Below are 22609 nucleotides of genomic sequence, written 5' to 3'. Positions count from 1 at the left end.
TCTGGACACAGATAGTCTCCTTATTGCCCAACGCAAAGGCAAACAGTCTACTCTCAATCCTTAGCCTATTTATCATTTTTGAAATATGACTACCTATCACCTACCTATTGTGCCTTTGCTTCAAGTCTTTCTTTTGTCCCTATTCCTAAAGATACAGGTGAAGCTCTATCCCATCTTGGTTGGCACCAGGCTATGCTTGATAAGATGGAAGCCTTGCACTCTAATACAACGTGGGACCTCGTCCCTCACGAAAGACGACCATTGGGTCTCGATCGATTTTTACTCCCAAGATTGGCCCTGATGGAACCATTGATTGCCTCAAAGCGCGTTTAGTCGCTAAAGGGTATACTCAAATCTACGAGCTGGATTACAGTGATACCTTCTCTTCAATGGCCAAGATGGCCTCTGTTTGTCTATTCCTTTCTCTGGTTACTATGCATCATTGGTCACTCCAACTTGATAATAAAAAAGTGTTTCATCATGGTGACTTACAGGAAGAAGTATACATGGAGCAATCACCTGGGTTTGTTGCTCAGAGAGAGTCTGGGTTAGTTTGCATACTCCATAAGCCACTCTATGGATTGAAACAATCTCCACGAGCATAGTTTGGCCGGTTTAGTACTGTGGTTTAAGCCTTTGAAATGACCTGGAGTGAAGTCGATCACTCTGTTTTTTATCAACACTCACCATTGCAACAATACATCTACCTCGTGGTTTATGTAGACAACATTGTCATCATTGGGAGTGATCAGGTAGGCATACAACAGCTAAAGGAACACTTATTCAAACATTTTCAGATAAAAGATATGGGGTAGCTTAGATACTTCTTGGGTATTGAGGTGGCTCAGTCAAGAGAGAGTATTTCTATATCACAGAGAAAGTATGCATTGGATATCTTGGAAGAAACTGGTCTATTAGATTCCAAACCAGTTGACACTCCAATAGATCCTAACATCAAACTCCTACCAAGTCAAGGGGAGCCATTGTCAGACACTGGGAGATGTCAAAAATTGGTGGGAAAGCTGAATTATCTCACAATAACAAGACCAGACATCTCTTTCGTTGTGAGTGTAGTCAGTCAATTTCTCAACTCCCCATGCGACTCTCACTGGGATGTTGTTCTCCGTATTCTGAAGTATATCAAGAGTGCACTAGGGAAAAGATTGCTCTATGAGGATATAGGACAATAAGAGATTTGGTGCTATTCAAATGATGACTAGGCAAGATTTCCCTCTAATCGGAGATCTACTTCAGGGTACTGTGTTCTGATTGGAGGTAATTTGGTTTCTTGGAAAAGCAAAAAGCAGAATATGGTAACAAGGTCAAGTGCCAAAGCAACCATGGCTAATGCGACATGTGAGCTTATATGACTCAGGCAACTTCTTCAAGAACTAAAGTTATGTGGAGTGTCTCCCATGAAACTTGTGTGTGACAATTAGGCTACACTCCGCCTCAAATCCAGTTGATATACCCAACAAATATCAGAGAAAAAAGATATGGGTCAGATCCACAGATATGGGTCAAATACACCCAAAAAGACAACCCAAAGAGCCAACGTGAAAAAAGTAAAGAGTGAAAAGCATCAAGTGGTGGCATGTCCCATGGCCACAAGGAGCCCTTCAATCCCCGAGAACCTCCCTCGAAATCAACAAACCCTCTTGGGAAAAAATACAAAGGCATGACAAAGGAGGCCAAGAGTGATCCAAGTGGCCTCTCGGTTATGGCCGAGAGGCCTCCCGATTCTTGTTAAGTTCACGCAACCTAAAAATTCCTCGAACCTCGAGAGCCTCCCTTGAAGCCAACAAACCCTCCTAGGAAAATACAAAAGCATGTGAAGAAGAGCCAAGAGTTGAACCGAGTGGCCTTTTGGTTATGGTCGAGAGGCCTCTCAATTCTTAGTATCCTCGCAGCAATATGTGATCCTTCAACCCCCGGGAGCTTCCCACGAAGCCAACGGACCCTCCCGGGGCATTCCTCAAATCCGAATATTCCGAGAAGATAAGCAGCAGACCATTAAGAGTCCTAATCCCACAAGGACTTTGGAATAATTGAGATAAGAACCCTCCATAAGAAATTTCACGATAAGCGTCATCCATTAGAAATATACACCATCCCTAGCAATCCTAGTCTCAGCGAGACTAGGGATAATCGAGATAAGCGTTATCTATAAAGAATCCTAATTCTGGATTAATTAAGATTACCCCATACTCCTTTCCTTTATAAATAGAAGGCTCGCCTCCTCATTCAGGTATGCTCACTCTGATACCCAAGGTTGTTAAAATTGAGATTTTAAGTGGAATCGTAAGAGGATCCATGAAATCGGATCGTAAAATCATAAGATTTTATAGATAATTAAAAATACCCTTTAATTTAAATAAATATATGTTTATAATAACATTATCCTTATTATAAATGAAATACATGTATTTATTTCAAAATTATTTCATCTATCAATTTCAAAAATACTAATAATATGATATTTTTAAATATTAAGTCCATCATTTATCATCAATCCATCATTCATCCATCCATAATCAAAATTCCAAACAACAAACATTACCATCATTATCAACAAACATTGTTCTTAAATATAAATAAAAATACTAAATCATAAAAACAACAAACATTATCAGACTTCTGTAGCATATCATTACAAGCACAAAATACAAACTAAAATAAATCATTAGCAGATAATTGAGCAACCTGTTTTTTTCCATTCAACTTTCTACTCCTCAAAAATACATAATATATTCACAAAAATGTATGCACAAAATATGCACCCAAAAATACATAATATATGCACAAAACGTATGCAAAATTGCACAGAATATGCACCCAAAAATACATAATATATATATGTATGCACCCAAAAATACATAATATATACGTATCACTTACTCATCACAACACACACAGCAATCGGACTTCAGACGCAATACATAGCTCAGCACAACACACACAGCAATCGCACATGCCTCTGAGGCTTGTCGTAGTGAGCAATCGCACATATAGAGCAATCACACGAACAAAGAAGAAACAGAGCAGTGTGACAAAGCAATCGCACAAAGAAGAAACAGAGCAGTGACACTTACAGAGCAATTACACACAAGAAGCGCCACTAAACAAAGAAACAGACCAATTGTTTAGGTGAACCTGTGAACGAACGAATAAGGAGTGTCGATTGTAGGGGTTTAGCGGGCAATTAGGGTTTGCAAAAGGAGAAAAGATACAAAACAGCGTTATATATATATATATATATGTTGGTTAGAGACGAAAATATTTCCTTCTCCAACCTAGAAATTAGGCCAAACATGAACTCAGTAAACTCAGACGTTTACCGAGTTTATGCCCTAAACTCGCGAGTTGCGATTTTGCCACATAACCAATCCTACAAGCGAGTTGACTCACTTTATACCTGGTGACTTGTAAAATCGCACGAGTCAACTCATGATTTTAACGTTGCTGATACTTGAACAGTCTACTTTTGCACTCAAGTACTCAAAGACTGACTCATTGGAGGGTTTGTGCAGGTCTCCCGCGCCTCTCACCGATTGTTTGTTTTGGCAGATTTCCCAATTCTCCAAGGTCTCTCGGTTCTTCAAGGTTAATTAGTTCTTGAAGATCACTCGATTCTTGAAGCTCACTCGGTTCTAGAAGAGCACTCGATTCTTAAAGACCTCTCAATTCTTTGAGACCTCTCGGTTCTTTGAGCTCTCTCGATTCTTTGAGGCCTCTCAGTTATTTTAGGCCCCCCCGTTCATCAACAAGCAACCATTCATCAGCATTAGCAATCTATCATCTCTCAGGGCCTCCTGATTATCCTTTGCACGCAAACATCAAGACAAACTTTCTCACGTTACAAATCCATTGTTGTATTTTGGCAACACCACTAATATTTCATGAAAGAACCAAGCATATTGAAATTAATTGTCACTTTATCAGAGAAAAACTAGCTGAAGGTGTTATTGTCACTGAATTTGTCAACTCCAACGATCAGTTAGCAGATGCCTTCACAAAGTCACTTAAGGGTCCTCAAGTAAACCATATTTGTAATAATAAGCGCATATGATATATATGTTCCAACTTGAGGGGGAGTGTGAGATTTATTCTCTTCCATGTATAGAATGTGTATATAGTCAACTGATGATTAGCTGATAATTAGGATAATTAGCTAGGCTGTAATTATCCCCATGTTCTGTAATTATCTCCATGATTAGTTGCATCATTGATTGTAATTAGCCTATAAATAATAGAATTGAGAGGCTAATCTCTCAAGTTTTCTCTCTCAATCACTCTCATAGAACTTAAAAGTTTATGATGGCTAACCCATATCCACTTTCTTGACAATACTTTTCAAATGCCTTAGGAGCTATAAGATGTACATGTTTTTTACTAGAGACTACTGGTGCTTGGGCTTGGTCCTAGTGCTTTTAGCAAGGATCAATGTGAGCAAGTTGGGAAGTTGCTAGTTTTCAAGGAAGATCTGGGTCCAAGTAAGTAGGGTTGTAATCGAACTGAGCCGAGCGAGCTTTGCTGAGCTTAGGCTCAACTCAGCAAGCCTGAGCTCAGGCTCAAGCTCGAGCTCCAGCTCAACTCAAGCTTGAAAGCTCAGCTCGAGCTCAAGCCCAACACAGGCTCAAGCTCGAGCTCCCTAGGTTAGCGCGAGCTCGGGCTCGACAAGCGTTTGGCAAGCCCGAGCATGGGCTCGAGTTCAAATTTGTCGGAATCATATTTAAAAAAAAAAAAAAACTGATAATCTGGCATGAAAATAATCAATAAATATAACTTTAAATCAAACCTGATAATCAACAAATCCCAACAGTAAATTAGGTATTAATTGATTAATCTTCAAGTAACAACATATTTTATTATCAACACATTGTAATGGAGAAAGTGTATTAAAATTTTGCATTTAGTTTCTCATCGTCAAAACATTATCAAAATCAAACTCAACAAAATTTAATGATATTATTATAATAATTTAAAGTTTGATAAATTTATGTTAAATAATATTTTTATAAAATTATGAATAAATTTATTAATGTATTTATAAATGAATATATTCATGAACTATTCGTGAACTTTTAATTGAGCTTGCTCGCAAGCCTTTAATCAAGCCAACTCGCAAGCTAATGAGCTGAGCTTTACTGAGCTCAACCTCAACTCGTTTACTTTAACGAACGAGTTTTTATCAAGCCAAACACTAAGCCACTCTTGAACGGCTTGACTCATTTGCGATTCTACAAGTAAGTAGGTAATGGGTGTTCAAGTTGGGTTAGGAGTCTGAAATTGGGTTATGAAATTAGGTCGAGGAGAAAAGGCTTACAGTTGGGTGAATAGGCAATGAAGGCCGTGATGTTGTGAGCTTTCAATGAGATCACAGCAAGGTGCTGCAGTAGCAAAGGACTTATGACCATGGCAGACAAGCGTAAAGTGGGCCTCATTGATGATAATTGGAGGCTGTGAGGATTCTAGCAAGGTTTTTGCCTAGGGTTCCAACTTCTCTGGCAAGGGCTCTGCTAAGGGCAGAAGGCTGCTGTTGTTGGCTTTAGGTGATGGCTTCAATGGCAGAAAGATGATGGTGCAGTTTGCTGAAACCTTGAAGAACTTCAACAGTGCAGATTGTGTGTGCTGGAACGAGTGGCTATGAATCAGCGATGGAAAGACTTGATTTTCTAAAATTTTCCAGAAGATTTTAGAAAATCTCGGAAATCAATTCAAGAATTTTGGCTCTGATAATAATTGATGCAAAACCAAAACCAAGGAAACAAGAGTAATCCCATTACTCAAAACCAAAATCAATAGTCAATATTATTCATCAAAGTCTCTTCTACAATACATCACTAAAAGATTATTAACAGACAATTAGTACATAAAAACCTATTCTAACTAGGATTCCTTGACTCAATCTAATTAAGATTATAAAGTGATCCCAATCTAATTAGAATTCTAGGAAATAAAAGAAATCATTAATTTTATTTTTATACCTAAAATATTGTTTCCCAAAATATTTGTTCATATGATCATCACTATCTATCTGTTGTGTTTCCATATTGTACTTGTTCGTTTCACCATATCAACTAAGTGATGGAACACAACTATATGAATTATCTTCATTCACCACCATCTCATGAAACTTCTCCATATGAAGATGGTGTTGAAACTTCATTTCATCATTACTCTGCTATGGGATGTTATCCACTACCGATCCCAATCCCGGATAAAGGAGGACTGCGTTAGGTAGCCGACAGCCAGCATAAAACCTAGTCCGATCCAAATATGAATTCTAGACAAACTATCTGTTGGGGCGTAACCTATATAGAAGTCTAGAAATCATGTAGCCAACCCCACATAGTGGGATAAAGGCTGGATATGTTGTTGTCGTTGTTGTTGTTGTAGATCATCACCATCTTTCTTATGTGAATCCAAATGTTGGATAGTTAAGTACTACTATGTGAAAATATGAACATAACTAAGATGATGATGTTTGAATGAATCTGCAATCATACAAGAAAATATAGAATCAAAAACGAGATGATAAGTAATAAGGTTAGCATAGCACTTATTAAAAATTAGGTAAATTCCAAGCAGTATTGGTAAGGTTTAGGGAAAAGGCACAAACTAACCCTATGTTTTCAAAAGTAATAGAGACCTCCCTTACTTATTGAACATGCAACACTTTCCCCTTGTTGTCAAGAAACAGCCGTTAACTAAAATGCTCTCTCTCTCTCTCTCTCTCTCAATAATTACAAAAAAAAATTTGAAGAAATCACTAGTGGTGGTTGGCCACCACCATGGCCATAGCCACTAAAGGAACTAGGTTGCTGGTTCCTCTCAAAGGAACCCAGCATCTGGGTTCGTCTAGGTTCCTTTGAGAGGAACCTAGATCTAACTCCTCCATGAAAAGAAATAGAAGAGAAAGGGTGGCACCGGGGGGGGGGGGGGGGGGAGAGAGGCTTTGTCGGCAATAGGGTTGACAGAAACCCCAATGACAATGAGGTGAGAGAGAGAGACTTGCCACTACCATGAAATTCCCTTCCTATTTCTCTCCTCTCCTCTCCTCTCCTTCCCTCCCCCCTCTTTCTCTCTCACTTCCAGCTGACACTACGATGAGGTTCTATACAAAACCCCATTGGTTCAGCAATGGCTGAACCTTTGGCCATCACCGAACCATCAGCATGTGAGAAAGGGAGAGGAGGGGAGAGAGTTCAAAAATAGGGGTAAAATGGTAAATTTCACCATCTATCAATTTTCACCAGGCCTCAGGGGTGTCACATGGAATTTACCCTTAAAATAAAGATGCACAAGACAATTAAGATGATTTGGACTCATAAGAAGAAGACTAATAGGCACACTTGTGAGGCAAGGATGAAATAGAAGAAGTTTGTAACAAAAGAGGTAGAGGAAGACCAATGAAAACTTATTGAAAAAACCCTTAAACATGACACAGATTATAATAGTCTTATATGGCCACGAATAGAGATGGAAGGAGAGCTAAAGTTCACGTAACCAACCCATCTAGTGGGATAAAGGCTTTGATTATTTTTGTTGCTTTTGTACACTTAACATGTTCAATGTATGTTCATCATGTCCATAAAGTATCTAATACCTGTATAAAATGTGTGTTGGACAGAGGTGATTTTGGCATGCTTAAAGGCCAAAAAAAAATGCATGAGACTATCTGTTTGTCAATTCTAAAAGTATTAATATAATCCGTCAAATAACATCTTGAAAAGCTGAAGAAAGATGACTTCATACAGACAAAATATTTGTCTGCAACTAAATTACAGCTCCTTTTCTATGAAAAAGAAAAAGTGATCAAACTTAAACATAAATTAATTCAGAGATCAACACATGCCCATAATGTGGCTTATGTCCACCATTCCACCCCCTGCCCTAACAGGCCCCAACAATGAAAATGAGGATACTTCTATATATATTCTCTGCAAGAACCAGCAACAATAGAGTGTAGTGTGCATTCCATGCCAAAGCCTTCTGCATTGTGCAATATTTCAGCAACATAGTCCAGCACCATACCAAACAATTATCAAAGAGGAATATGTTACCTGAAAACTGAATCAGAAGAAAGGACTCCCAGATGAGTGTCACTATAAGGGTGCCAAGAAATCTGCAACATACGTATAATGTTTTTTCTGTTGAAATAAATTTGTGATCCAATTGAAACAGTCCTGAAGGTAAGTAAACAAATGTATATTAGAATCTACAGCTCAGTCTAGCTCATAACTAAAAATATAAATAAAATAAAACAACAAAGCCAAGATTTAAACTCACTAGGTGCGGTTGGATACACAAATTCTAACTCGCCAATCATTTCTATTTTGTGGCCATATCTTTTGTAAGGCTCATAAACTCATATCAAACAAAAAAAAAAATTAAACAAAATGATACAACCCAAATAATTGGAGGCTTTAGATCACCCATTTGTGTGATACAACAGCTGAGAGTAAAATAATAGTATAAAAAATAAAGTTATCCTACTATCTAAAAGGTTAATCTTTTAGATCAGATGGTGGCTAACAATTCATCATGATATCAAAGCTAACAAAAGTCCTCAGTTCAAACCTCACTGTAAGCCAATATTTAAATTATTGCACATGGTTAGACCAGTTATTAGTGAAGCTTGGCTACAAGTGAGGGGGCGTGTTGAGAGTAAAATAATAGTATAAAAAATTAAGTTAACCCTCTAATAGTTTAAGCTTTTAGATCAAACAGTGGTTAACAATTCAACAACAATAATTTCTACATTCAATTTACTTGTAAGATGATTCTATCACAGCTAGCACTCAAATAATAATTGTAATTCCTTAAGGCCTTTCTTGACAAGAGAACTTCTGGGTAATTATTGGTTTACATTTTGTTGAAGAATCAATCGAGCAAGATTCATCCCAATTAATCTCCTGTGATTGTGAGATTGGTTGTGGAATCTTTCCATGTTTATTGTTTGACTTTTTTGTATAGATTTGATTATGTTTCCTTTCCTTATAATTTCCTTATTGTAATCTCTCCTACTTTGTAAATCTCTGCGTGTATATATAGGGTGATTGGCCCTATTGTATGAATTTGAAAAACTATTATAGCTTTTCACACATTTGAAATGGTTATTTGACCATAGTTGCAGTATTAAAAAGAAAAATAAGACAAGACATCTAAAGTCCGTGCAGTTAAGATTTAGTTGTTATCCTACAACTAAAATTCATTACTGAGATACAATCTTGCCCAATCTGCATTAGTGAATCCTTCAACATTTGCATGACCTTGGTTAGAAAACAACAGACCTTCACCAAGAGTTAATTTTAAGTATCTTAGGATCTTGTTTACAGCTTCAAGGCGAGTAGACTTTGGTTCTACATGAACTGGCTTACAACTCTCACAGCATAGGCAATATCTTGTCTATTATGAGAAAGATAGATTAGCTTACCCACTAGTCTTTGATATATGTCCTTGTCAACGCCTTCTCTTCCATCACTCTTGAGCCAGTGGTTGACTTCAATAGGTGAGTCTGCAAGTTTGCACCCTAACATGCAAGTTTCTTCTAGCAAATCTAGGACATACTTCCTTTGAGAAATGAAGATACCCTTATCTGATCAGGCAACCTCTATTCCTAGGAAGTAACTTAGCTTCCCAAGTCTTTGATCTTAAATTCTTCCTCTAAATATTCCTTCAGCTTCAGTATTTCTTCAGGGTCATTTCATATCACAACAATGTCATCAACATAGATTTTGTCGCCTCCTTTCTTAAAGAACATAGTATGATCAGCATTACTTTGCTGATATCCAATTTTAATCATTGTCTTGCTAAACCGATCAAACCAAGCCTTAGGAGATTGTTTTAGGCCATACAAGGTCTTCTTCAGTCTACATACCTTTCCTGCATTCTCTGGATTGGTAAATCCACATAGTGCCTCCATATAAACTTCCTCTTCCAGTTCTCCATGCAGGAATGCATTCTTGACATCTAGTTGATGTAAATCCCACCCTGATATAGCTGCACAAGACAGTAGAATCCAAATTGTATTTATTTTTGCTACTTGAGCAAATGTCTCCTCATAGTCTACTCCATATGTTTGAGTGAATCCCTTTGCTACCAACCTTGCTTTGAGTCTTTCTACCATCCCATCAGCCTTGTGTTTGACTGTAAAAACCCATTTACAGCTTAAAAGTTTTTTCCCATCTGGAAGTGATGAAAGTTCCCAAGTTTTATTTTAGCCCTCATTTCTTCCATCATTGCTTTTTCCCATCATGAATCATTGATAACTTGTTCCCAATCAGTAGGTACAGTTACAGACTCCAAGGATGACAAAAAAATTCTATAGGGGATAGATAAGGAATCATAAGAAACAAATTTGGAGATAGGATGTTGAGTACAGCTCCCAACTCCTTTGCTAATAGCCACAAGAAGATCCAAATCAAAAACAATGGGTTTAGGATCAGAAACAAGGGATTTAGGGTCAATTGAGCACTTACCAGTGTCTGTTGAGTCCAGGAATTCTTTATGACTAGGAAGAGTGTGTTAAATGGCTTGTTTCCTACAGAAATAGGTTAGTAACTCCCCCTTGCCTAATCTAATCAGACCCTAATCCGAAGTTTCTTCATCCTCCAAAGCAACCTTCTCACCACCAACTTCAATTTCAAAATTTTCTTGTCCACATTCACATCCTTATTCTCCTCCCACTCAACTGCATCACCATTGGAAGTCTTCATTGTTTCTAACCATTGTATAGAATGATAAGGATGATGAGACATCTCTATTAACTCTATCAGCTCTTCCAACTCTTCATTCGCTAAGTTCTCCCCCTGAAGAGGAGATAGTATAACTCGAAAGTAACTCTCATCTTCTTAAAATGTAACATACTACCCAATAATCTTCATGTAAGAGGATGATAACACTTGTAAGAATATCCTACAAAAACACACTTAAGAGCTCTAGGATCCAATTTACTGATAGTAGGGGAATGGTTTCTTACATAACAAGTGCAACCAAATATTTTTGGTGGAATTGTATAGGATGATGTCCTAACAACAATTATAATGGAGTATTGAAGTCAAGAGTCTTTAGGGGCATCCCATTAATGAGATATGTAACTGTAAGAACTGCATCTCCCCAATAGGTTTTTAAAACCCTCATAGTAAATAGAAGAGACCTTGCCACCTCCAATAGATTTCAACTCTTCCTCTCAGCTACACCATTTTGTGCTAAGGTGTCTATATAGCTGGTCTAATGTACAATCGCTTGGTCCCTTAGATACCCTTGGAAGCTTTTGTCTTTGTACTCCAATCCATTGTCATTTCTCAATACCTTGATTTTAGCACAGTTGGAGAGTCCTAGCTGCTAAGGAGTTAACATAAAGAGAAGAAGTCATAGCTGACATGCAGCAATAGGAGAATGATCCAATGGTGATAAGGGATCAAGTGTGGTGAAGATAAACTCCTAAAAATAGGATAAATAATAGGAGTAGATAGGAGTAAAAATAGCAATTATCTTGATTTATTTGTACTCTAAAATCTGTTGTATATTATCTCCTAAATAGTAGGACTAGATAGCATAGAAACTTGTATAAGTAAAATTTCTACCTTTGAATGGAAGTATCAAGATTTTTCATCTCAATACTCGATCCAAATCCTAGGTTCCTTGTTTAGGAACTGACGGTGTTCATGGTATCAGAGCTCGGTTATCATAACCAAGACTCTCGATCAACATGGCTAGTTCCAATCCAGCAACCCCAACTCCTATGATTGAAGAATCCTCTCGTAGTTCAATTCCATAACCACCGATCACACAGGCGACCATAACTCCTGCCAACACTCTCACCATGGATAGCCAGACGTTGCAGATTACACAGCATAAGTTAAATGGAAGAAATTTCAGTCTGTGACCTTGGTAATCAAAGGAAAAGGGAAGTTCGGTTACCTCACTGGGGTTGTCCCAACTCCTCCAGAAGAGTCAACAGAATACCAACGATGGGAAGTAGAAAACTATATTCTCATGGTGTGGCTGATCAACTCAATGGAATCAAAGATAGGCCGAACCTATATGTTTTACAAGACTGCAAAAGAGGTGTGGGATGCAGTCCAAGAATTATACTCTGATCTTGAAAACAAAACCCAGTGTTTTAAGATCAGAGCAACCATTAGGACTACAAAACAAGGTGGTCTTGGGGTCACCGAATACTACAACAACCTAGTAGAACTTTGGAAAGAGATGGATTTGTTTTCTGATCCAAAGTGGGAGTGCTTGAGTGACAGTCAGAAGTACAAAAGAATGTTGGAGAAAGAGCGGGTTTTTGACTTCCTCCAAGGCCTAAATTTGGACTTGGATGAAGTAAGAGGTCGACTTCTAGGTATCAAGCCACTGCTAACTCTCAGAAAAGTCTTTGCAGAAGTCAAAAAAGAGGAAAGTAGGAGATGAGTTATACTGACTCAACCAGAACCAAATACTGGTTTTGCACTTGCTGCATCTAAGAGAGAAGAAGTTTCTAAGGCCAAATAGTGGTGTGAACACTGTAACAAACCCTATCATACAAAGCAAACATGCTAGAAGCTTCATGGAAAGCCACCAAACTGGCAACTGAGGAGCAGGAAGGAGAAGGAAAGGCCAGCATATGCAGCTACAAGTATTCAGAATGCAACAATAGCAAGTGCTCAGACGGCAAAAAAAGGTATGGGGTTAAATCTTGCAGCTGATCAGGTGGAGTTCTTACAAAAATTGTTAAATGGCACCCATATTTCAAAGGAATCAGATGGATTTGCAAACAACCCTTCTATGCCTATAGCACAAAAAGGTAATTCAGTGTTCTCCTTAACTACTAGAAGGATGAGTGAGTGTTATTGGGTTGTAGATATCGGAGCATCAGATCATATGACCGAATCTACTACCATACTTGAGAATTTTCAGGTGAAAGAGAAGGAACTAATGGTTCTAATGACAGATGGAACAATATCCTCAATTAAGGGAAGAGGAAGTGTGTGTGTGGCTAGTTTATCTCTTGATTATGTTTTGTATGTGCCAAATTTGAAATGTAGCCTGCTATCAGTGAGTAAACTCACTAAGGATTTGGATTGCATTGTAACTTTCTTCCCTTCATATTGTATTTTTCAAGGTCGGTCCACGGGGAAGATGATTGACAGTGCTAAGAAAAATGATGGTCTTTGTTGGATATTGGACAACAAGGCTCTTCCTAGTCAGTTAGCTCCTAGTTTTTCTCTTTTAGTTAGCTTGAATTCTGAAATTTTGTTATGGCATAGACGTCTTGGTCATCCTAATTTTCAATATTTGAAACACTTGTACCATGATTTATCATCAATAAAAACAATTTGGTACTCAATTGTGATCATTGTATTCTTGCCAAACAAACTCATAGTTCTCATCAACCAAAACCATATACTCCTTCCAAACCGTTTCACTTGATCCATAGTGATATTTGGGAACCAGCTAGGGTTCCAAACTTGAGTGGTGCTAGGTGGTTTGTGACCTTCATAAATGACCACACAAGAGTATGTTGGGTATACCTAATGAAGGAAAAATCTAAGGTTTGTGCAATTTTTCAGAATTTCCACAAGTTGATCCACGTATTTCAGTCCTCTATTTGCATTCTTAGGACTGATAATAGTGGGGAATATTTTTCATACCCTTTCACTAAATACCTCACCACAAATGGAATCTTACATCAAAGCACATGCCCCTATACACCCCAACAAAACGAAGTGGCTGAAAGAAAGAATCGTCATTTGCTTGAAGTGGCTAGAGTCCTAATGTTTACTAGTTCTACTCCAAACAAATATTGGGGTGAAGCAGTCCTAACAGCCTCTTACTTGATCAATAGGCTACCAACCAAAGTCCTAAAATATCAAACTCCATTGCACAACCTCATGTCCATCTTTCTGCATGTTAGGATACTCAACACTCTTCCTCCAAAAGTCTTCGGATGTGTGGTGTATGTCTACCAAACAAACCCTAATCGCCATAAACTAGAACCCAAGGCATTCAAGTGCATATTCATTGGTTACTCACCCACACAAAAGGGGTACAAATGTTATTGTCCTACATCACAAAAATTCTTTGTCTCTTGTGATGTACCATTTGATGAAACTAAATTCTACCACTCAAGTAATCAATCACAAACAGGGGAAAACGATTGGGATCTCACTATTTCAATGCTGGTCATCCTACCTATCTCCTCCTCTACTCCAAGTGAAGACCCAGTTCAAACAGAAGCTGTTGATTGTTCTCAGCCAGCCACCTGTAACCCAAATAACCTTGAATTGCTGCCTGCCTCAAGCTCTAAACTTATTCACCCATCAGCTGAACTAGTGGGAGACTGGTATAAAGGGAGACTTGAGTCCTGAAAAACCTGTTAAGGTATACTCAAGGAGACAAAAACAACCGGATCCTCAAATCAGCCAATCGTTAAAACCAAGGACAGGTCCACCAAGTGAAGAAAACAGCACAGTGAATAGCGATTTGAATCTGCCAATTACTATCAGGAAAGGGGTAAGGTCTTGTGTAAAACATCCAATGTCAAATTACCTAACCTATTCCAAGTTATCCCCTCAGTTTAAGGTATTCACTACGACCATGGATGGAGTGTCCATCCCAGGCAGTAAACAAGAAGCTTTGAGATATCCAAAATGGAAAAAGGCTATGATGGAGGAGATGAAGACGTTGGAGAGCAATCAAACATGGGAACTGGTTGATCTACCAAAAACCAAGAAGATTATAGGCTGCAAATGGGTTTTTACCATCAAATACAAATCAGATGGAAGTATAGACCGCTATAAAGCAAGGTTAGTTGCCCAATGGTACTCTCAAACCCATGGGATAGACTATAAGGAGACGTTTGCTCCGGTGGCAAAACTAAACTCAATTAGGGTGCTCCTATCTATTGCTGTGAATTTAGATTGGGAACTGTTCCAATTCGACATCAAGAATGCATTCCTAAATGGAGTTAGAAGAGTAGGTATATATGAAGATTCACCCAGTTTTGAGGAACAAGGAGCAATTGGCAAAGAATGCAAGTTACATAAATCCCTTTATGGTTTGAAATAATCTCCTAGTGCATGGTTTAAGAAGTTCAGCTCGACTTTGAAACAATTTGGCTATAAGCAAGGTGAGGCCGACCATACTCTATTCACTAAACATGGAAATGGAAAACGATGCATCTTAATAGTATATGTGGATGACATTATCATTATAGGGGATGATATCAATGAAATGGCAGCCCTAAAATAGAGATTGAAAGAAGAGTTTGAGGTAAAGGACTTGGGAACAATGAGATACTTTTTAGGGATGGAAGTAGCAAGGAGGAAAGAAGGTATGATAATATCCCAAAGAAAGTATACACTTGATCTTCTAAAAGATACAAGTATGCTTGGGTGCAAACCAATATATACTCCACTAGAAAGAAATTGGAAGTATGAAAGAAGGGATGATGATCCACCGGTTGACAAGGGGAGGTATCAACGACTAGTTGGAAGATTAATTTATCTTTCCTTAACACGGCCAGACATAGCTTATTCAGTTAACATCATAAGCCAGTTTATGCATGCTCCAACTCAACAACATTTGACAGCCATTTATCACATTTTGAGGTACCTAAAAGGCACATCGGGTAAGGGATTGATGTTCCAAAAGACTAATGAAAGAGGTGCTAACGGTTCACACCGGGGCAGATTGGGCAGGCTCAGTTATTGACAGTTGGTCTACATCAGGGTTCTGTACAAAGTTATGGGGGAACTTAGTCACATGGAGAAGTAAGAAGCAAACTGTTGTGGCTAGAAGCAGTACGGAAGCAGAATTTAGGGCAATTGCCCAAGGGATTTGTGAACTAATTTGGATAGTGAGACTAATGGAGGATCTACAAATGCCTCTAACCAAACCAACAAGGCTATATTGTGATAGCAAGTCGGCCATAAGCATTGTCAACAACCAGGTGCAACATGATAGAATGAAGCATGTCCGGATTGATCGAAGTTTCATCCAATGAGGGATTGAAGAGGGAGATATAAGGTTGATATATATTCCCACAACAGAACAAGTGGCAGATGTTCTCACCAAATCCATGGCAAGACCAAGTTTCGAGACTCTCATTGACAAGCTAGGAATGAGAGATATCTATTCCTAGGCTGAAGGGGGGGGGGGGGGGGGGTGGAGAGTCCTAGCTGCTAAGGAGTTAACATAAAGAGAAGAAGTCGTAGCTGATATGCAGCAATAGGAGAATGATTCGATGGTGATAAGGGATCAAGTACAATGAAGATGAACTCTTAAAAATAGGATAAATAATAGGAGTAGATAGGAGTAAAAATACCAATTATCTTGCTTTATTTGTACTCTAAAATCTGTTGTATATTATCTCCTAAATAGTAGGACTAGATAGCATAGAAACTTGTATAAGTAAAATTTCTACCTTTGAATGGAAGTATCAAGATTTTTCATCTCAATACTCGATCCAAATCCTAGGTTCCTTGTTTAGGAACTGACTGTGTTCAAGCACCAAACTGAGTAAAAGTCATTTTGTGAAATGTTTGAAAACAAGTATTGGCTTCACTTTTTGTTGTCATTAAATAAACCCAAGTGGTATGGCTACAGCAGTCAATAACCAGTCAGTGATATTACCTTACTAGGACCCCAAACATCTGAGTGAATAATCATAAAAGGCTCAGTACTTTTATTATTGTTTGTAGGATAAAAATTTCTTGTATGTTTAGCATAGTCACAAGCCTCACATAGTACAGTTGAGACTAAAATGTTGAGCTAAACTTGGAAATTGTTTTCCTAAGACAATAAATGAGGTGTGGCCAGTCTACAATGCCACTGAACCAACTGCTTCTGTGCTGTAGTCAACAAGTTAGCTTGTAGGGCTTGACTGTCAGATTTAGGACTGATATGGTTGCTGTCCAGCAGATACAAGCCATCAACCAATCTACCATAGTCAATCCTTTCTCCTGTGCTCAAGTCCTGGAAGATATAATAAGTGGGAAAAGAGGTGACTTTGCAGTTTAAATGATGTGTGAGAGCTGAAAGACAACAGATTATTTGCAAAATTAGGAACATGGAGCACATAAGAAAGTTTAAGTGATGTGGTGCAGTTTATGGAGCCCTTTCCAGAAATGGGGGAGAGGATTCCATCTACTTACTTTGTCTCTGCCAAAACAAGGAAGATAGTTTAGGTATGATTTGGAAGAACCTGTCATGTGTGCTGAGGCTCCAGAGTCTATAATCCAGGGACATTGTTCTAATGAGGTAGAAACGTTAAGTGCTGTAAAATTGTAATAATTTTACCTGTTTGGGCATAATGAGAGGAAGGTATTGTAGGGAAGGATGATGATGATGATGCAGGTGATTCCATCTTAAACTTAGTCATCAACTGCTGCAAAAATGCCAACTCTTCTCTTCAAAGATTGGCAGTCCCAACTTCAGCACGTGATTCAGTTTTTGTCTGTGCAGTCTCTGACAAGTGTGCTTGAGGAGGGCCTTCATTTTTCTTCCCTCTTCCTCTGTTAGGTCTACCATGGAGAGACCAACATGTCTCTTTAGTATGCCTTGGTTTCCCACAAAAGTCACACCGAAGCAGGTCTTTATTGGTGGTCCCTTGACTGGAAGTATTTCTGTCAGTTGAGGATTTTGCTGCCATGGCTGACCTACTGTTTGTAGTGGGTAGGAGCATGACATTTCTTCTGCTTTCCTCTTGTTGAACATAGGAATGAGCTTGTTTTAGAATTGGGAATGGATGTCTACCTAGAATTTGTATTCTTACCTAATTGAACTCTACATTGAGTCTAGCAGGAAATCGAAAACTCTCTCCTTGTCTATAATCTTCTGGACTTTTAGAGGCATCAGTAGGACATTCAGCCCGAAAATTCTAGTAGCAGTCCAATTCTTGTCATAAGCTGCTCAATTCTGCATATTATTAAGCCACAGTCCATTCTCCTTGTTTAGTCTCATGGACTTTCTTCCTGATTTCATATATCTGATCATCATTCCATATTTGTGAGTAGGTCTGAGAGGCTGCATTCCAGATCTTCCATGCAGTATCCAGTAGTAAGTATCCTTTTGCAATGCTTGGCTACATCAAATTTATCAGCCAAGATATGACAAGGGAATTCTCTAACTCCCATTTTCGAGCACTGATATTATCATAAGTAGGCTTCTTAACTTTCACTCCAGTGATATAATCTTCCAATCCCTGTGCCTTGATGAACAGCTTGCAGGAGCAGGACTTGATGAACAGCTTGCAGGAGCAGGACCATGCCAAGTAGTTGCTTCCATCCAACTTCACCAGGCTTATAAAAAGAGACAGATTATCAGCAGGCATTGCAGCTTTGACCCCTTCATAGAATTCTAAGTTGCCTGTTACACCAGAGGACTGAACCTCTTCTTGCAACATTCTGCCCAGATCGTGCCTCCCTAGTTCTAGCCTAATCGTGGCTCTGATACCATGTTAGAATATTCGGCAATTAGGCTAGAATGAAATGGTAGGAGAGACAACCTACCTCACAGCTCCTCCTCTTATTTATATATAAGCTAGAAGGTACAGAATAGGAATCCTAAAATGGAAACTATGTACATGGAAATTACATATTTTACAACACTTATACAGAACATAAAAACTGTCTATCAAAAAGCTGTCTTCCCTAATTCTTGCCCAATAAATCTGCTGCCATAATTTCCTGTCATTTTTTCAACCTTCCCATAATTAGTTCCAGCTGTACTCCCATGATTCTCCAACACAATCAAATCAACAAGAAATAAGATCTAAGATGACAAATGTACAAGAAACAGGGTTTTAACACTATGCAACACAAGCACCTTGCACTTTGTGCCTTGCATGAGGCACACGCCTCAGGCATGCCTTTGACAACTATGCTAGGACTCTTTAAAAATGAACCCCTACCAACATCCAGGTAATACAATTAAGCACCCATCAAATTCAATCAACATTGTTCGATGTGATGATGGACAATAATAACAAATTTCTTTCTTATTTGTTAATTAAGAGTCTAGATATTTTGTATTAGCCCAATCCTTCAACCTCTCCATTAAATCAGTCAATTAAAGAGTCTTGGGAAAGTTAATTCCCACAACAAGGGGTCTGTATAGTCAAAAGTAGTCAACATGTTGGTCAAAAGTCATTTAAGTTTGTTAAGAGTCTAGTCCGTTCTAGAACATAGAGGGGTTCATAAATAGGGGTTTTCTATGTACTATCAGCAGAGCTTAATGAAGTTTATTCAGTCTCAATACCTTCTGATATTTTACTTCATATTTAGGGTCAGTTATCTGGAATTTTCAGGTTTCTGTCCAAGGAGGTGGACTCCTCCCACATATCACCCTTGTCCCATTATTCCATATCCTTAATCCCATAAAAATTCCTGGGCTACATGATGTGACTATAAATTGACCACATAGGAGTCAAGCATGCTACTGCAACCATCCAGACTAGAAAGGAATGCTAGGGCTAGGATTGTAGAAGTCCACATTTGGGGGCTTCTACACAACTAGAAACAAGTGGGGTATCACAATCTTCCACGAACCCGTCCAGCTAAGCATGCAAATCACATCAGCTGGAATATAAACAATCAGTTTGAAATATACACAATCAGAATGAAATTTAGAATCTCATCATAGTATGTCATGTGCCACAACATATGGCTTAAGCACACAAATCACATCAGCTGAACATATGCAACAGTGATTTTAGTTGACTTGTTCCCTGATATCCAGCTTACCCTAACCAACTGGCCATGCATAATCTAATACCTAGTCAAACTTACCCATAGATTGTACAAATTCCACATGTAGGATAGGTCAGAAGCTTCCATAAATCAGTCCAACAAACCAAGTAGGTAGTTGATCTATTGGCAGTCTGTCACTAACCACAACATATGGCCAAATCAAGCAAATCACAGCTGAACATAAGTTCAATTGATATGGAACAGTAATTTCATGTAACACATTCCCCGAGATCTGACTTCCTATGATCAAATGGCTGTGCATAATCCAATACCGATCAGACTTATCCATAGACTGCATAAATTTTTCAACATTTTACTTTGAGGAAAGAAAGAAAAATAACAATAATTCAAACTTGTAAAAAATGAGAAGGTAGCATATCAATAGGATCTTAAGAAAGGCTGGTAACTTACTGCCTACTGGCATTTGGTTAATATGAATAGAATTCAAAATTCTGTACTTTTGACCATACCTGCAGATAGAGGTACCATCACCCATAGAAGTTCGGCCACAGAGGTACATGACATATAGATTATCTGGACCAGATAGCAGTATTGCTGATCCATTTCTATTTACAGAGATTTTATTAACCACAAAAGTGAGCTGAACATCTGGTTTCAGTACCTGTAAGAATTACTAGCATCATCAATTTCAAATTTGCAAATTACTAGACCAAATCATGAAGGGAAATCCAAAATAATCAATACAAGGCTTAAACACAAAGCCAGGAAACAATTATTCACAAGCTAAATGTGTAACTTATCCAACAAGTAGTAGTTTTCAAATGTAGCTTCTTATTTATCCACACCATATGAAATTCCAATTTTTTAATGATTTTGTATTCCTCATAAACCATTAACCGAAAGAAAAGAGTAAATTTAAGCTTGCTTCTGCTTCATGTTAAAAAAAATTTACAGGACCCAAGGGCACTGCCAAGGCTAACTGAATAAAGGGGAAAAGGCAGTAGTAGTAAGTAGTAACATGATCAAGCTTAAAGTTACTTATGCAGCTATCAGAGAGCCATTTTCCCAAAAATTAAAGGTCATTTATCAATATAACATCCTCTTCAAAAGCAATTCTGAACTTCATCCACACACTCAATTTGCTGGCGTAAAAAATGAGAACAAAAAGTAAAAGTACAAAAACAAAATATGGACCAGCAGCTTCGGGCGCTCATAAATTTAATTGGATTTCACATTTTTTTTCCCACAAAAATTTGGAGCGAACGTTCGTGTATAAGCGTTACAGAAATATAGCCAAACACCCTTGACGTCGCTCATGGTAAGTTTGCTCAAATGTCAAAACACACGGGCAGCTCATAAGCCCAACAAACACGTTGAAAAGCGAAGAGAATTTGAACCTTGGGGGGGGAAGCGGCGAGGACGGAGGAATGGTCGGGATCGCCCAAGCGAATGGAGATCCGGTGGAGGTACTGCTTGGCGGAGTCCCAGAAGTAAAGCCTAGAAGTTCCGTCCCAAGCCATGAGATTGGTCGGCGACCGGGAAGCGGAGGAGCGGGCGGGGGAGGCGGTGGAGAAGACGGGGTGGTTCTGGAGAGGAAGCCATTCGATATCGTCGTCCTTGGGCGTTGGTGTTAGGGCTGGGGGCTCGTCGGCGCTGGTTTCCGGCAAATTAAAGTTATATCTCATCTCTGGAGTTATGCTCCCTTTGCCGCCGGAGGCCTCTGGTTTTTCCTTTCCTTTCCTTTCACAGAGACTGACAGGAGAGAGAGAGTTCTTGTGTTTTTCCCCGTCAAAAATCAAAACTCTCGGAAAAACCCCAACTTGCAAAGTCACGACGTCGCTTCATATTATTTAAGCCAGAGGACATCAAATTTTTGTGTTTCGAGAAAGAGAATTAACCTTTTTATTTTTACTTAAACTCATTTGCCCTCTCTCTCCCTTTCTTGCACATTCAACAATAAACGAAGATTGCCACTCCATGAATTAGTGGGATTGTAGAGAACCATCGAGGATAGGGATTCTCAACAAACCCTTCATCTATAATCTCTTTCTTTCTCATTTCTCATTTCTCATTTCTCATTTCTCATTTCCCTTTTCACTCCCATCTACTCATTTTGTCTTTATACCTCTATTATGGTCTACTGTAAGGAGTGAAACTTGTTCCACATTAGAAATTCAGGCTTCTAATACGAGGTTTATAACCTTTTGAGCACCCTCTCCTTAACAGCTAATTTTTTAGAATGAGTTCTACCCGAGAGTTATAACAGTGGTATCAGAGCCGACCCCATGGCTCCTAGTGCAAGCGAGCGCCAACAAAAATGACATTAGCATTGCAGTGTTTGCCTGAGACTAGTAGTGGCTAATGCACATCCTATCGTCGTGAACGCCAGGCTGCGGAGCGTGGTGGTATGTTATGGTCCACTGTAAGATATAAAACTTGTCCAACATTGGAAGTTCAGGATTCTGGTGTGGGTTTATAACCTCTTAGGCACCCTCCACTTAACAGCTAGCTTTTAAGGGTAAGTTCTACCCGAGGGTTATAACACCTTATCTTCTATTAGTTATAGAAAAGAAACCTAAAGATTTGGGTTCCAAATTAGGAACCTACTTCTATTTTTTGGGTAATATCCCATCACGAACACTCTCATCTACTGACCCCAAAATGTGGTGAATGAGTTAAATCAGGGGACTTGATGGCCCTCGGTTTTGATCCCAGAACAACACTCTAGCCATGACGGAGAAGGGTTCAAATGAGATTGACAAGACTATCAGGCTATACCCCTGGGGGCTAGGAACCTATTTCTATTGATCCAATTAAAGATGGAGAAATAATAAAAAGAGATCTTATAGTTGGTAATTTTGAAAACATTTTTCAAGTCAAACCTGATAGGTAATTTGTTTACC

The 22609-nt window shown here is 38.6% G+C and overlaps 1 protein-coding gene across 1 annotated transcript in view; it reads right to left on the bottom strand.

The window, feature by feature from the left end:
* Positions 1-21533, bottom strand: part of LOC127806180 (nuclear pore complex protein NUP88) — a 46615-nt gene extending 25082 nt beyond the window's left edge. The window contains exons 1-3 of the mRNA XM_052343295.1: positions 21104-21533; positions 20216-20367; positions 8067-8189 (exon numbers count right to left, since the gene is read on the bottom strand). Coding sequence (XP_052199255.1) covers positions 8067-8189; positions 20216-20367; positions 21104-21391 — 563 coding nt within the window. The 5' untranslated portion in view covers positions 21392-21533. The remainder of the gene's footprint in view (positions 1-8066; positions 8190-20215; positions 20368-21103) is intronic.
* Between the last annotated feature and the right edge of the window lie 1076 nt (positions 21534-22609).

Source organism: Diospyros lotus, chromosome 7, assembly GCF_014633365.1.
Source record: "Diospyros lotus cultivar Yz01 chromosome 7, ASM1463336v1, whole genome shotgun sequence".
In the NCBI taxonomy this organism is placed as follows: domain Eukaryota; kingdom Viridiplantae; phylum Streptophyta; class Magnoliopsida; order Ericales; family Ebenaceae; genus Diospyros; species Diospyros lotus.
The sequence above is the reverse complement of the archived record's forward strand: the minus strand, read 5'-3'. Positions and strand labels throughout refer to the sequence as shown.